Source organism: Ctenopharyngodon idella, chromosome 10 (assembly GCF_019924925.1).
Source record: "Ctenopharyngodon idella isolate HZGC_01 chromosome 10, HZGC01, whole genome shotgun sequence".
Taxonomy (NCBI): domain Eukaryota; kingdom Metazoa; phylum Chordata; class Actinopteri; order Cypriniformes; family Xenocyprididae; genus Ctenopharyngodon; species Ctenopharyngodon idella.
This window is the reverse complement of record NC_067229.1, coordinates 48,510,028-48,523,842: the sequence shown is the minus strand read 5'-3', so window position 1 is coordinate 48,523,842 and position 13,815 is coordinate 48,510,028. Positions and strand designations below refer to the sequence as shown.

Sequence of the window (13,815 nt, the reverse complement as noted above, 5' to 3'; positions counted from 1 at the left end):
TGTGAATAAATTTAGGGGCTAAGCACCGAAGGTGTGTAGGCACCTATTGTATCTGTTGACCTTCTTCTTTTTCTTCTTCTTCTTCCACTTTTGAGTCTATGGGAGCCCATAGAACCGCTTGCAGGAAAGTTATGAAATTTGGCACACTGATAGAGGGCAGTCTGAACTGTCACCATAGGAAATTAGGAGTCTCTAACTCAGTCGCTCTAGCGCCACCACCTGTCCAAACTTGCACTTAATTTTCAGAAAAAAACATTTTTTCGAACTCCTCCTGGGCCATTGCTCCAATTTTCAATGATATTGAACCAGATCATCTTCGGACTATGGCAATAAAAAGTTGTGGAATTCAATTGATTTGTCAAACCATTTTTGAAAAACGTGTGAACGAATGTGAACCCTCCAGCCGCAGGTGGAGATACACTTTATCGTATTCAGACCAAACTTGGTCCATGTCATCACAAGCATGACCTGAGGTTACATGCTCAGCGCAGCGCCACCTACTGGTCCGGAGATATGAAAAATGGCTATTTTTGCTTATAACTTCTGAACTGTTTGTCCAAAAATTCTAGTTAGAATAAGGGCGTCATGCCAAGTCGATTGATATCCAATTTTCCCATATCGGCCATTTTGAATTTTGTAGTAAAATGCTGTATTTTATGGACGCATGAACGTATCATTATGAAACTCAGTTTGGGTCATCAGCACGATGCCCTGAAGAAGTCTGAGAGGTTTCGTAACAGCGCCACCTAGTGGTGAATTTTTTTTACATGCTTAGAACTTTGGATGTGGTTGACTTATTTTCACGGGAGTCTTCTCTTTGAATTCCTGAATCCTTGCCGAGTCCAACGATACCAAACATCACATTATGGTTAGTGCAACTCCTAAACAAAATGAGATATTTTCACCAAATTTGGTGCACTTATGTATGGGGGCACTCTGAGGACACACAAAAAAAGTGGTGGGACTGCGCCACCTGGTGGCGCTATAATTGAACAAAACATGAAATTGGCTCTAACTGCAGTACTGTTGGTCTGATTGACTTCAAAATTGACATGCAGTGTCTTTGTCTCAGTTGCTATCAGTCCATTATGACATTGTTGGTCTGCTGCTAACTTCCTTGTTTGTTTCTGTTGTGTTTAGCCCCTTAATTTTTCAGTGTCACATGATCCTTCAGAAATCATTCTAATATACTGATTTGCTGCTCAAGAAAACATTTCTGATTATTATCAATGTTGAAAACAGTTGTGCTGCTTCATATTTTTTGTGGAAACTGTGCTTTATTTCACGATTCCTTGATGACTAGAAAGTTCAAAAGAACATTTTTTTTTTTTTAATAGGAATCTTTTGTAACATTATAAATGTCTTTACTGTCACATTTAATGCATTCTTGCTGAATAAAAATATTAATTTCTTAAAAACATGTTACTGACCCCAAACTTTTGAACAATATGTACAGTATATAAACCCACTGATGACATTTTAAAGCAATAAGCCTTAAGAAACCACTCAAATACATGGCCTCTCATCACGTATTCCTTTGAGCATGATGAGTTACTAATCTTTGATAATAAAATGTATTAATAATAATAATATACAATATTATTCCACCAAGTAAAATAGTTAAATGGCTTGTATTGCAGTAATTAATTTGAGTATTTTACAGCTCTGAATATCCAGTCAGATCTGTTTTTATAAACATCTATCGATCAGTTCTGGTTTTATTGAAGTTTATCAGTCTTTTTAGCTTTCAGTAGCTCTCAAGCATGAGTCATGTTCCATTGTCCAGAGCAAGATGTTCAAGCCCACGCCCAACCGATAACCTCTGCCTCCTTTCCCAGAATACATCTGCCAAATAGTTGAAATTAGCCTCACATTCCCCTTTCTCTGTTCTCTCGCCGAACAAAGTGCCGCGTTTCGCCGTGAGCCGCAGGTGGAGGGTTCACTCCTTTGTTCCGCTGCGCGCCGTGCCATTCAAACCATCGCTGTGATCTGCATCTCCACAGTCGCTTCGAAAGACTATTTTAAACCCCCCGTCTCCCACCCGCCCCTCCTGATGCGACTCTGACTCTATAATAACGGCGCACATCTTCTTATTGTGTTTCTGCAATTTTCATGATATTGTGCCGTCTGTCTCCAGACAGCCAATCCAAACGCTAATTCCATCCCTTGTTTAGTCACATGGATGCATTTTATGTGCCTTCGGTGTGAGATGTTGCTCTGACTATAAATGAAGCCCTTGATGCTTTGTGCTGGGGGCCGCGGCTTTCAACATGCCCACAGGCTTCAGTGGATGAGTCAAGCTACTCATATAATAATGAATTGTGCATTAGGGCCTTATTGCAAAAAGGGAAAATAGAGAGGAGCCTTAATTTGATAGATGTTTTTATACTTTTGGATTTCATGCGGTCGTGATTAATGCTAGTTATTGGTCTCAATTAAAAGAGAGAGAGACAGCTTAAATATGAAATTATATCAGCACTTTTTGTGTGTGTGTTTAAGTATGTGGAAGTTATGCAAAATACAAAATTAATGACTGCGTCTGTATTCCACGGAAACCTCTCTCCTTGTAAGTTTTGTGCTTACACTGACGGACTACTTATGGTAATAAAGTTGCAGCTTGGGAAATGCAAACACACAGAGGCTTCGTTACCTTTCCTCTGACAGCATGCTTTCCCTCTCGTTGCGGCACAGTTCAACAGTCCCTATGGGATACGCACCGAGAATGGATGCTGCACACATATCGGTTCCCTTCATTGGAAAAAAGCGCTAGTAATGTGAACGCAGCCTATTAGGTGATTCTCCAGAGCTGTATGTGGGCGTCAGAGACTATACCTGGGGAATTGTATTGTATTGTATTGTACATATTGTGTGTGAATATTGTATTTCCTTCTCATCGGTCTTCTTGGTCACCTTCATTAACAAATCGCTTCTAAAGAGAGCCCATTCTATTGGATTTATTATGGGCAATTTGTGCTCGCTTAAAGGGATAGTTCACCCAAAAATGAAAATTCTGTCATCATTTACTCACCCTCAATTTCTGCTGAACACAAAAGAAGATATTTTGAAGAATGTCGGACACCAAACAGTTGATGGGGCTCCATTGACTTCCATAGTATTTTTTCCTTCTATGGAAGTCAATGAGGCCCATCAACTGTTTGGTATCCGACATTCTTCAAAATATCTTCTTTTTCAGCAGAAGAAAGAAATTCATACCAATTTGGAACAACCTGAGCATGAGTTTTTGGGTGAACAATCCCTTTAAATGTCTCATAAATAATGAGGCATGACAGAACATTTGACATCTTAATAATTAATGACTATAAGCCCAGAAAACACAATCTTGTCCAGTTGTTTTTTTTTTCTGCTTGCTTTATTCATTTTGTGGACACCATGACTGCTTTGTGAAGCTAACTAAGCACTTACGTGCCGTGCAAAAATACGACAATATACCTAAATTTATAATTGTATTTTTTTGCATGTTTTTTCCATTTTTCTTTTACAATTTTTCTACCAGAATGACACAAGAAAGGACTATCTCTGGGCTGATTAAATTTAGACTCATAGCCTCAAGAGTCCCAAGAGGTTTGACATACTCTTTAAGGAAATTAATTTACTTAATTTGGGAATTCATCTTGGGGTCATGCCTCCATTACAACCACCAAACTCATTTTCTGCAAATCTATTTATACTAGGATGGAGCTTGTCAAGAACAAATCCAGGTCATATTTCACCCCAAAATCAGATTGTGCTTGGTGAAAAGGAAGCCTATTTTAGGATTATATTGGAAAAATATTTATGCATCATGATAGTATTTGGTGTACAGCCTTTTGTTTAGTTAAATAAAAAAAAACATTTTTATCTAGTAAAAAGTACTGTATTTCACTAATGAGAATAATAATTGAGAATAATAGCTCATTCTGGGAATGTGAATTTAGGTCTCATGTATTATGTTTTGATCTGAAAAGATTTGATAAAACCTTGCCACACAGTCTCTTAAAGGGATAGTTCACCCAAGAATGAAAATTATCCCATGATTTACTCACCCTCAAGCCATCCTATGTGTATATGACTATCTTCTTTCAGACGAATACAATCAGAGATGTATTTAAAAATATTCTGACTCTTCCCAGCTTTATAATGGTAGTGAATGGGGGGTGAGATTTTGAAGCCCAAAAAAATGCATCCATCCATCATAAAAGTAATCCATACGACTCCAGAAGATTAATAAAAGCCTTCTGAAGCGAAGCGATGGGTTTTTGTTAGAAAAATATCCATATTTAAAACTTTATAAACTAAAATAACTAGCTTTCGGCAGACGACCACACGCATACTGCGCAAGTCGACTAGCGCCACATGCGTAACCCATGACGCGATGTATGACGCAGGATGTAGGAGTATCGTAAGCTTAGACGCCTCTCGCTGTTTAAACAAATACGGCTGTGCAACAAACTCAAGCTCCTCTTCTCTTATATCGAAATCCTCCAACATTTCTATTTAAAATTTCTCATTTTAGACCTTTAATTCGTGACCGGTGTTTTGTTTGCTCTATCCTCTGAGCTTCCGTGTTCGTCATTACATCATGCGTCAGGTCAGGGCTACGGCTGTCTGCCGGAAGCTAGTTATTATAGTTAATTAAGTTTTAAATATGGATTTTTTTCTTACAAAAATCCATCGCTTCTCTTAAGAAGGCCTTTATTAACCCCCGGAGCCATATGGATTGTTTATATGATGGATGGATGCACTTTTTAGGGCTTCAAAATCTCGCCTCCTATTTTCTACCATTATTAAGCTTGGAAGAGCCAGGAATATATCTCTGATTGTGTTCGTCTGAAAGAAGAAAGTCCTAGGATGGATTGAGGGTGAGTAAATCATGGGATAATTTCTATTTGTGGATGAACTATTCCTTTAAGTAAGAGCACATTTTGAGACATTCTGAGACATTTCAGTCAGAAAATGACACATGGGGCAAACTGATGCATTGCATGTAGCTTGCCTAATTTTATTTTCCCTTTTTGATTTGGCACTTTGACAACTGGATGATCTGGGAACAGTGTGTGCAGTTTCCTGCCCCTTAGTCATTTGTATAAATAAAAAAATAAAACTCAAACAAGACACATCTGTAGGCCTATGCACTCAACACCACCTTCCCAGATCTGTTCCACACAGCTCTGTGAAAGACCGAGCACTTGTAAATGGTAAGTTTGTGTTTGTGTTGTGCCAGGTGTGTGATGGGTCCCCAGAGAACCCAGGAGCCGAGGCCGAGGAAGGAGCCGCTCCAGGCATGGAGCTCATCCAAGTGCGCAGACGATCCAGTCGAAACCTGCAGCTGCCCCCGCTGGCCTTCCGGCAAGCTGAGCAACATGACTGGAACAGCAAAGAGATGGAGCCGATCGCCCGTCCCACCACACTAGCACTGCGCATCCCCCCGCTCATCGCCATCACATCTGCTGACTCTGGCAGGTGAGCAAAAACTGATTCTGGCTTTTGTGTGGATGCATATAATCTGGACATATCAGTACTGATTTCTTTAACACATTTATAATGTGTTGCATTTTTTTTGCAGCAGCATGTAAATATGCTGTTTTTTTGCCTATAACTATATATATATTTTTTAGTATCAACAATCATATTGGCCATCCGTCATAACATAAAAATAATTGCTTGTAAATCGTTTCAGTGCACCACTTTTTTTTCAACCCACAAGGTCATTTGTGAAGAAAACATCGTGGGAGTCTTTGTAAAAACACTCAGCAGTGGTGTTTCATCATTGCCAGTGATAGAAATGTAAGAATGAAATGGGCATGGCGATAAAATCGACTCCTTTGTCTGACTTTGGCAAAGATTGGCTTCACTACCAGCTCTTCAAATCTTGTTTAGAGCGAGAAGTTCTTTGGTGGGAGGGCTAGATTAGAACACACTTTGACATTTTGTCCAATGTCACCCTATCGCTGTTTTTCTGTCACTTATCATCCATGCAGCCTGTTCTTTCTTTGATGGACTCTTTAAAGAGGCACAGCTGAAGGGTGTCTCTCCAGGGCCGCGAGCAGATGGATGAAAGAGAATTTGTGGCTTAAGATCAGTTTCTCTTAAGGTATCCACAGCAATATACAATGGCATTTTATCTGTGAATGTTCTTGCGTCTTACATTTTGTAGTCCTCACTGTTAGGCGATAACTATTTCACAATAGAGTTTCACCTTTACTGAACACAATGTGAGTGCTGCTTGCCTGTGCAGAACTTTGTGGGTGTTGTGGGTGGTTGCTTACAGGCAAAAGAGCCCAATATTCAGGGTAGGGTTGCATCTGTGTTTTTATAGACTTGCTTAAATTGAGATGTAAAGTTTACACTGTGAGCTTTAGTAGCTGCTTCTTAGTTTGGAACTATATATTGTTTTAGCATCGATATCGCGATGTGAGCATCCACGATAGTCACATGTTAGAGGGTTAGTTCACCCAAAAATGAAGTTTCTGTCAGTAATTACTCACCCTCATGTCGTTCCAAACCCGCAAGACCTTCGTTCATCTTTTTAAGATGTTTTTGATGAAATCTGAGAGTTTTTTTTATCCCCCATAGAAAGCAACATAATTACATTGTTTAACGTAGTAAAGACATTGTTAAAATAGTCAACGAGACTACAGTGGTTCAACCTTAATGTTATGAATTGCCAGCAGGTGGCGCTATGACTAACTGAATATCGGCATATAGATGTCTTTAGGACTCTTGAAGTTTGGGGCAGATCGGACATTGTATGCCTGAGTTACAACAGCTTCCTCTTTCATGGCGAAACATCAGACTTTGTCAGGCCGCCACGGACACGCCCTTCAATGAAAACTCAAGACCTTTGATATTTATCCTCGCTAAGGTCTTAAGATTAGACTGACCAAATATGATGTTGATCTGGTTAAATCTCGATGAGGAATTAATCACAGTGTAAAACATGCCATTTCCTGTTGCCCGCAGGTGGCGCTATGACTGTAACTGAATATTGCCATGTAGATGTGTTCAGGCCAGGACTCTAATAAAACATGTGAAGTTTGGGGCAGATCGGACATTGTATGCCTGAGTTACAACAACTTCCTGTTTCTTGGCGAAACATCGAAATTTGTCAGGCCGCCACGGACACGCCCTTCAGCGAAAAGTCAAGATCTTTGTAATGTAACGTCGCAAAGGCCTTTAGATTAGACTGACCAAATGTGATCTGATAAAAGCTCTGGGAGGAGTTTGTTAAAGTACAGCATTTGGAAATGGCAAAAATTACACAAATTTTGTAAAGTCAATTAAAAATATCAGACTTTCTGTTCGGTTTCAGATTTTGCTCCAAGAGACTTTTTTGTAGGTATTGGGCTTGTACATGCATCTACCGAATTTCATACTTGTACATGAAACATAGAGGATTGTCAGTAACGGTGTTCAGCCTTACATTGTTCAAACCGGAGTCGACACTGATGGAGAGACTCAGGAAGAAGTTACAACTTTTAGGACGTTTCTGAATGGTTAGTGGATAAATTTATGTAGTTTCTGTGAAGTTGATTCAACTCATCCACTAGCATGTGCCGTCATGTTAATCTTTTGTGCAAATCCAGTGTTGAATTGACCCTCGTTTGTGAAGCAGTCCAGTGTAAAATGACGGCATGTCAACAACACTCTACTACAACAACTCTTCCTCTTCTCTAAAGCAGCCCAACATGGCCTCACTCCCTTTGTTGTGTGTTCTCGGGGGCGGGGTTTATGTAAATTTTAGGGTTAGTGATGTCACCAACCCGGGAAGAAGCTCGTTGTAGTCCCTACCAGCCGTTTGTTTTAGTCCTTAAACAGCGATTTCTGTAAAAGAAAATATCTCCCTGTGCATTGAACTTTGAGCGTCGTAACTGAAAAAAAGTAAAATCATAATCAACCAGCCCTTTAATCAAACAACAAAAGAGAAATCACTTTTGTAGCTTTAACAAAGATAAACTGAATTAATTAAATAATTATATTATATCTAATTTATAAAGGGAAGACTATGCAGTGTTATTTTACATTTGATTATTCAATGTCTGTACCTGAATACAGTTAGATTTACCTGAAAAACACAAAGCATTATTTATTTCATTTGTATCTTTGTTCTATTGTATTTATGTATGCTTGTAATTTGTTTATTATTTATTTTCTATGCAGATGCACTACCTACAAAATCACCCCAGTCATCTTAGAATGATTCACTCTTTACAAAAAGAGCTATTCAAATCATCCAGTGAAATTGTTTTCATATCGCAATATAGATCACAGAAAAACACAATATCAGTTTTTTAATAATAAGAACAAATTTGTAAACAGAAGTGGTGTTGAAAAGCCATGCATTTCAGGTTTGTGTCACATAATGGTAAATTCAATTTTCTTTTGAAGTGTGACATAATTAATCATGAAATATGTTAAATTGTATATTTAAATAACATTCAGGAACTGTATTTATCTCGATCCATTATTCCTGTAAATATTTAGTTTATATGTAGGGTTGCATTTCAGCTGTGATGCTTGGCATGTTTAGACAGGGTTGTTTAGGGTTTAGATGTCTACTGTACGGAGTCTTATTTAGGCCAATATCGCATCAGCATCATGAATATTTCATTAGCTGTGGTGACTTCATGTTTGTAGTGAAAGTTCTTGCATTTTTAAAGATTCTCCATGGGTTGAGTATTTCTTACAAATAACCGGCGTTCTTCATTAGCATGCATGTGTCAAATATGGCCTTATTCTATAACAGAGAGAAATCAGAGGCACCCCACCATTCACAATCAATTTCCTCCCGTAGCTATTCATTGAAAAGCTGCGTCATCTTGGAGCTGCATTTTATTTTTAGGCCAAACTAGTCGTGCACTGATGTAGTGTTTTAGTGTGGCAGGATTCAATCAAACCTTATAGACTGGGTGCAATCTCCTTCCATTAACGTCTAATAGTTTACAAGGTTATGAGAAAAGATGGAAGTGCCGCTTAGAACCAAGGACAGATTTCTGTTTTTTTTTTTTAAAAAAGGTCTTCTTTTACGTTCTCCCACAGAGAAAACACCGTCAGAACTATTCACATTGTTGAGAGAGTAATTTCCTGTCAGGTTCTGAATCACAGACATCCAGTTTAAATGTCACATTGATCACAAGTCATTCGCCCTGTAAAGTGAAATTAATAGAATACCTGACGCACTTTCTTATGATTGCATTACAGATTTTCTGACCTACACAAACTCCAGAGGAGATTTGTGCTGCTTTCTAAAGAAGTTTCCTGCATATATTGTCTAGTTTGGCCCCAAGCATGGTTCATTTATAATTCAACATGGTTACACGTTTTGCTGGCTCTGAGAAGGTCGATTTGAACGGCCCATTGGCCACCCTGTTAGTGACACCATGATTGTTTAAATCAACTTCAACACTAATACTGCTGAACTGTGCACTTTCATGTCAGAAAAGTATTACAGAAGCATGAACACTCCTAAACACCTTTCATTATGTCTGACCTTAACTGATTTGGGGGGCTCTGAAGATACAGCCAGGCATATCCAAATTCTGAAAAGGTTTTACAGACGTATGAAAATAGGAATTCGTCTCTTGCTGAGGCCATGCTGTGCTTGAGTGGCATCATATCAGCAGCCTGAATCAGCCGTGGACTGGAATACAATTTTTATGTGTCTGGTGAGTCATATTCTGCCCCTTGATATGTGAATACATCTGGGATTCGTTTAGAAGTTTGTGCATGCTTTGGCATGTAATAAATAGATCATGCGTCACGCTCCATGTAAAGCATAAAAAACAGATTTTTGCAATTTTATCCTTTGCGTTGCGGCTCTGCATTTGCACATTCTCCAATTACACAGATTATTCACATGCTTGTGTTTCAGTATAGAGTGCTGCAGGCGTGACGTTAAAACCTGGAAGACTAATTCACCAGTGGTTCCTTCGAGATTTACCTATGGGTTTTTATAATGTTTTTTTTTCGATGTATGTGTAAAATGAGGTCCGTGGTAAACATGATTTGACGATACTTGGACGTTTTGCTCTACAACGTAAATTCTTAAATGGGGACATATTCTTAAATCTTAAAGGGGACCTATAATGCCCCTTTTACAAGATGTAATATAAGTCTCTGGTGTCCCCAGAATGTGTCTGAAGTTTCAGCTCAAAATACCCCACAGATCATTTATTATAGCTTGTCAAATTTGCCCCTATTTGGGGTTGAGCCGTTTTTGTGTGTGTCCCTTTAAATGCAAATGAGCTGCTGCTCCCGCCCCCTTTCCAGAAGAGGGCGGAGCTTTAACAGCTCACGCTTCGGTCGCTCAACAACAACGAAGCTGGAGAATCTCACGCAGCCAAAATGAGGATTGTCAGTAACGGTGTTCAGCCTTACATTGTTCAAACCGGAGTCGACACTGATGGAGAGACTCAGGAAGAAGTTACAACTTTTAGAATGAAACTGGACGTTTCAAATAAATTCAAAACACTTTTTTGGTTTCTGTCATTTTATGTAGTTTTTATCACGCTGGTGTAAGTTCAAGTATTCGTTTTTTAAATAAGTTTGGTTTTAGTTAGTGACGTCATGATTGACAGCTGAGATTGACAGCTTCTCTTTTTCGGGATCTTTTAAATATAACTCGGTTAGTAGTTGTATTTACCTTATTTTAACAAGCCTTTTGTTGTACTGTAATCACCAGACATCAAAATTGGAGCAGTCAGGCTTCTTAAAAAAGGTTCAGGGGCGTGTGTTGCGATTGACTCTATGGGAGTGTGGGCGGGACCTTGATACCGCGGGTATGGTTGGGTGAACTATCCCTTTAAAAAATCCATGTATATTTAGGCTGTTTTAGGGTCATCATGTTCAACTTACACCTGACCTCACTAACTCGCTAGTTGGCTGTTGACTGAATAGGTCACCCTGACACATCTCGGTTTTGAGTATAGGTTGCAGTCGTCTTCCCTTTGTCTTGGTCGTGTTCAGTTCATGAATCTTTAAATTGATGCATCACTTGCCCAAAAAGCAAAACAATATCATTGACAACCATCCACACAACCAGTGTCATCACATTTAATGTGGTCTGTTTTATTTCCCCCGATAGATTTACTTGTCTGACTCGCATATGCAGATTTATAACTGCAAAAAATAATTTCCATATTCTATCTTCCCAAGCTCACAGAGCACAAACCGCACACAAACGTTAAACCAATGGGTGCTTTGATTTGCTCTGCCAGACTTATATTCATTATTCAGTTCAATCATGGAACTTATCAACTTATGAAAATCAGTCAGCCTACAGTAAACTTTAATTTGCATAGGAAAATTTGGTCTCAAGAGCCCACCCACAAAGTTAGTGGAAAATGTTAGTTAACTGTGCCATGAAATTACAGTCTCCTTTTCTTGTTTTGACAATATATCTTATTGAAAAGTAAGTTGGGATTATATAACCCTGAAACGAGTTAGCATTTTAGCACTTCTGGTTCCATCGTCCCGAAGTCAGTGGGTTTTTTGGAATGGGTTTTTTGGTTAAAATTGCTGAAATAAGGTCTGTGGTGAACACAAGCTCAAGACACTTTGACGTTTTATTTTACAAAATAAAATACATCAGTATTACCCCATTCATGATTTTTTAAAAGCTGTTACGTATCTTGAAAAAGGCTGCTGCTAACAAGTGGCTAAATGGGACTACAGAGGCAGTCGGGGACATTAAACGTCATACAGCCTCATTGTGCTTATAATCGTGCTCTTATAAATGATTCTAACTCAAACTTTAATGGAAAATGTTTTTAAGATAAAAACTGAAAGAGCTGTCGGAAGCTTAGCTAATGACGTTGAAGTCGTGGGACCGCGGTGTAGTTCGTTTATAGCCTACCTTAAGCTTTTTACTTCTGGCGATTGTATTTAGGCTTTAAAATTCATAAAAGTTGTGATAATTTGTGAAAATGATCTTGATGGACAAAATGTGTAAGTATCATAAACCTTTGTTGATCGCAGAGCTTGTTTTTTTTTGTTGCAAAAAATCTAAAAGCCTATGGAAAAATCCTGTTGGGTTTTTGTTGAGGGAACCAGTGTGATGCTGACTTCCAGTTTGGCCTACAAATTTACGCCATCCCTGCTTAAGAGATGTTCTCATTTTAGAAACCATTTAATTGGACAAAAAAACCTCCATTTGCCCATAAGTGAAGATGAGTCATAAATATTTCTGGTTTGAAATTTGTAATGTGTACATTGTTAAAAAAAAAAGAGAAAAAGTTGTTTAACTTAAGTTAAACTTAAAGGCAACATAAGTAAATGTTGCCTTTTAAGTTTAGTCAACTTGAAATGTGACGCTGTATTAAGTGACAACTTGAATGTTTGAGTTATCTCAAATCAAATCAATGAAAGTCATTCTAACGCAAAATATTAAGTTGGTAACACTTTGTGTTAGGGTTCAATTCTCACTTTTAACTAGTTGCTTATTAGCTTGCATATTACTAGTATATTGATTGTTTATTAGTACTTATAAAACACATATTAATGCCTTATTCTGCATGACCTTATTCTACATTCCTTAATCCTACCCAATACCTAAATTTAAACACTACAAAACCTTACTAACTATTAATAATCAGTAAATTAGAAGTTAATTGAGGCAAAAGTAGGAATATGTGTTACCTATACTGAAGTGTTAAGTTTTGATAGCTAATTGCAACAAAAATGTTTTTGTATATATTGTATATAACTTTTAGGAGTATAGCCCTACAATAGGATATAGACGACTCAATGCTAATAGGCAGATTAAAAGCTACAAAGGGGTCTTTTAAACTATGTTTCCTGCTATTTTTATTGCTAAAAAACGTTTCTTAAATTAACAAAGTATAGGATCATCGTTGTAGTCATTTCTTTGCTTCGATATAGTACTCGATATCATTTGTCCTCCTGTCAGTTTGTGTTTTTTCACATCACATATGTTGGTAGCACACGTATTTTTGCACGATAAGATGTGCTTCGTGTGATTATTAACTCACTTATTAAGGTTCTTCACCTTATTATGAAGGTGACGTACTGAATATTAGAGGCGTCTTAACCTGAGGCGCTTTTCCTCAGCCAGAGTCAGTGACAGTTTAAAATAACGGTCGCTCCTGCTGAGCGGGAAAGTGACCGGCAGCATCAGTGTGGAGATGATGCGCGCGCTCCTCCTGAACATTTGCGGAGGCAGCAGCCGCCCGCCTCACCGTCTCTAGCGCAGAAAGTCTCAGTACACATCAGTGAGTGGAGAGACAGCGAGCGAGAGGGGGAGACAGCGGGATATTCTCACACACATCGACACAAAGCTTACCTGAAAGCACCGGGGAAAATGGACCGAACCTACGCGGTGGATACGGGTCACCGACCGGGTCTGAAGAAATCACGGATGTCGTGGCCGTCGTCTTTTCAGGGATTTAGACGGTAAGATCATTATGAGGGATAGATGGGTGTGTGAAGTGCACTTTCTTTGTGCAGGTCAGTTCATCTCCGGTATAAATGGGTCTTTTTTTGCCTTAGAATGAACTTGAAAGTCAAAGGACTTCAATGAAAGTGATTGTGACTTAAAGCGCGTGTACGTTAGTTTCTTTGTTATGCACGAGACTCCTCGCGCCGGGTATTGTTTTGATACATAATCGTTTCATTATTGGTATACTAATTAGAGTACAAATTTAAAATATTTAATCTCTAATAGAAAATAACAGCCATTTATTAGGCATATTGTTTTTGATTTTATGTGTTTATTTATTTATTTTAAAGTTCCTCTATTTCTCTCAGCGATTTTTCAATTCCGCAAATATTTAAAAACGTATCCTTTTTAATCGCTGCTTA

At 38.4% G+C, this 13,815-nt stretch overlaps 1 protein-coding gene across 4 annotated transcripts in view; it reads left to right on the top strand.

The window, feature by feature from the left end:
- LOC127520485 (cAMP-specific 3',5'-cyclic phosphodiesterase 4D) overlaps positions 1-13,815 on the top strand; it is a 210,458-nt gene that overhangs the window by 23,303 nt on the left and 173,340 nt on the right. For 2 of the 4 annotated variants that reach the window (XM_051908624.1, XM_051908621.1), the window contains exon 2: positions 5,222-5,460. In XM_051908624.1, the coding sequence (XP_051764584.1) occupies positions 5,222-5,460 (239 nt within the window). Of the gene's footprint in view, positions 1-5,221; positions 5,461-13,240; positions 13,408-13,815 lie in introns of those variants that run through there. The other 2 variants (XM_051908630.1, XM_051908626.1) reach the window with 1 other exon arrangement.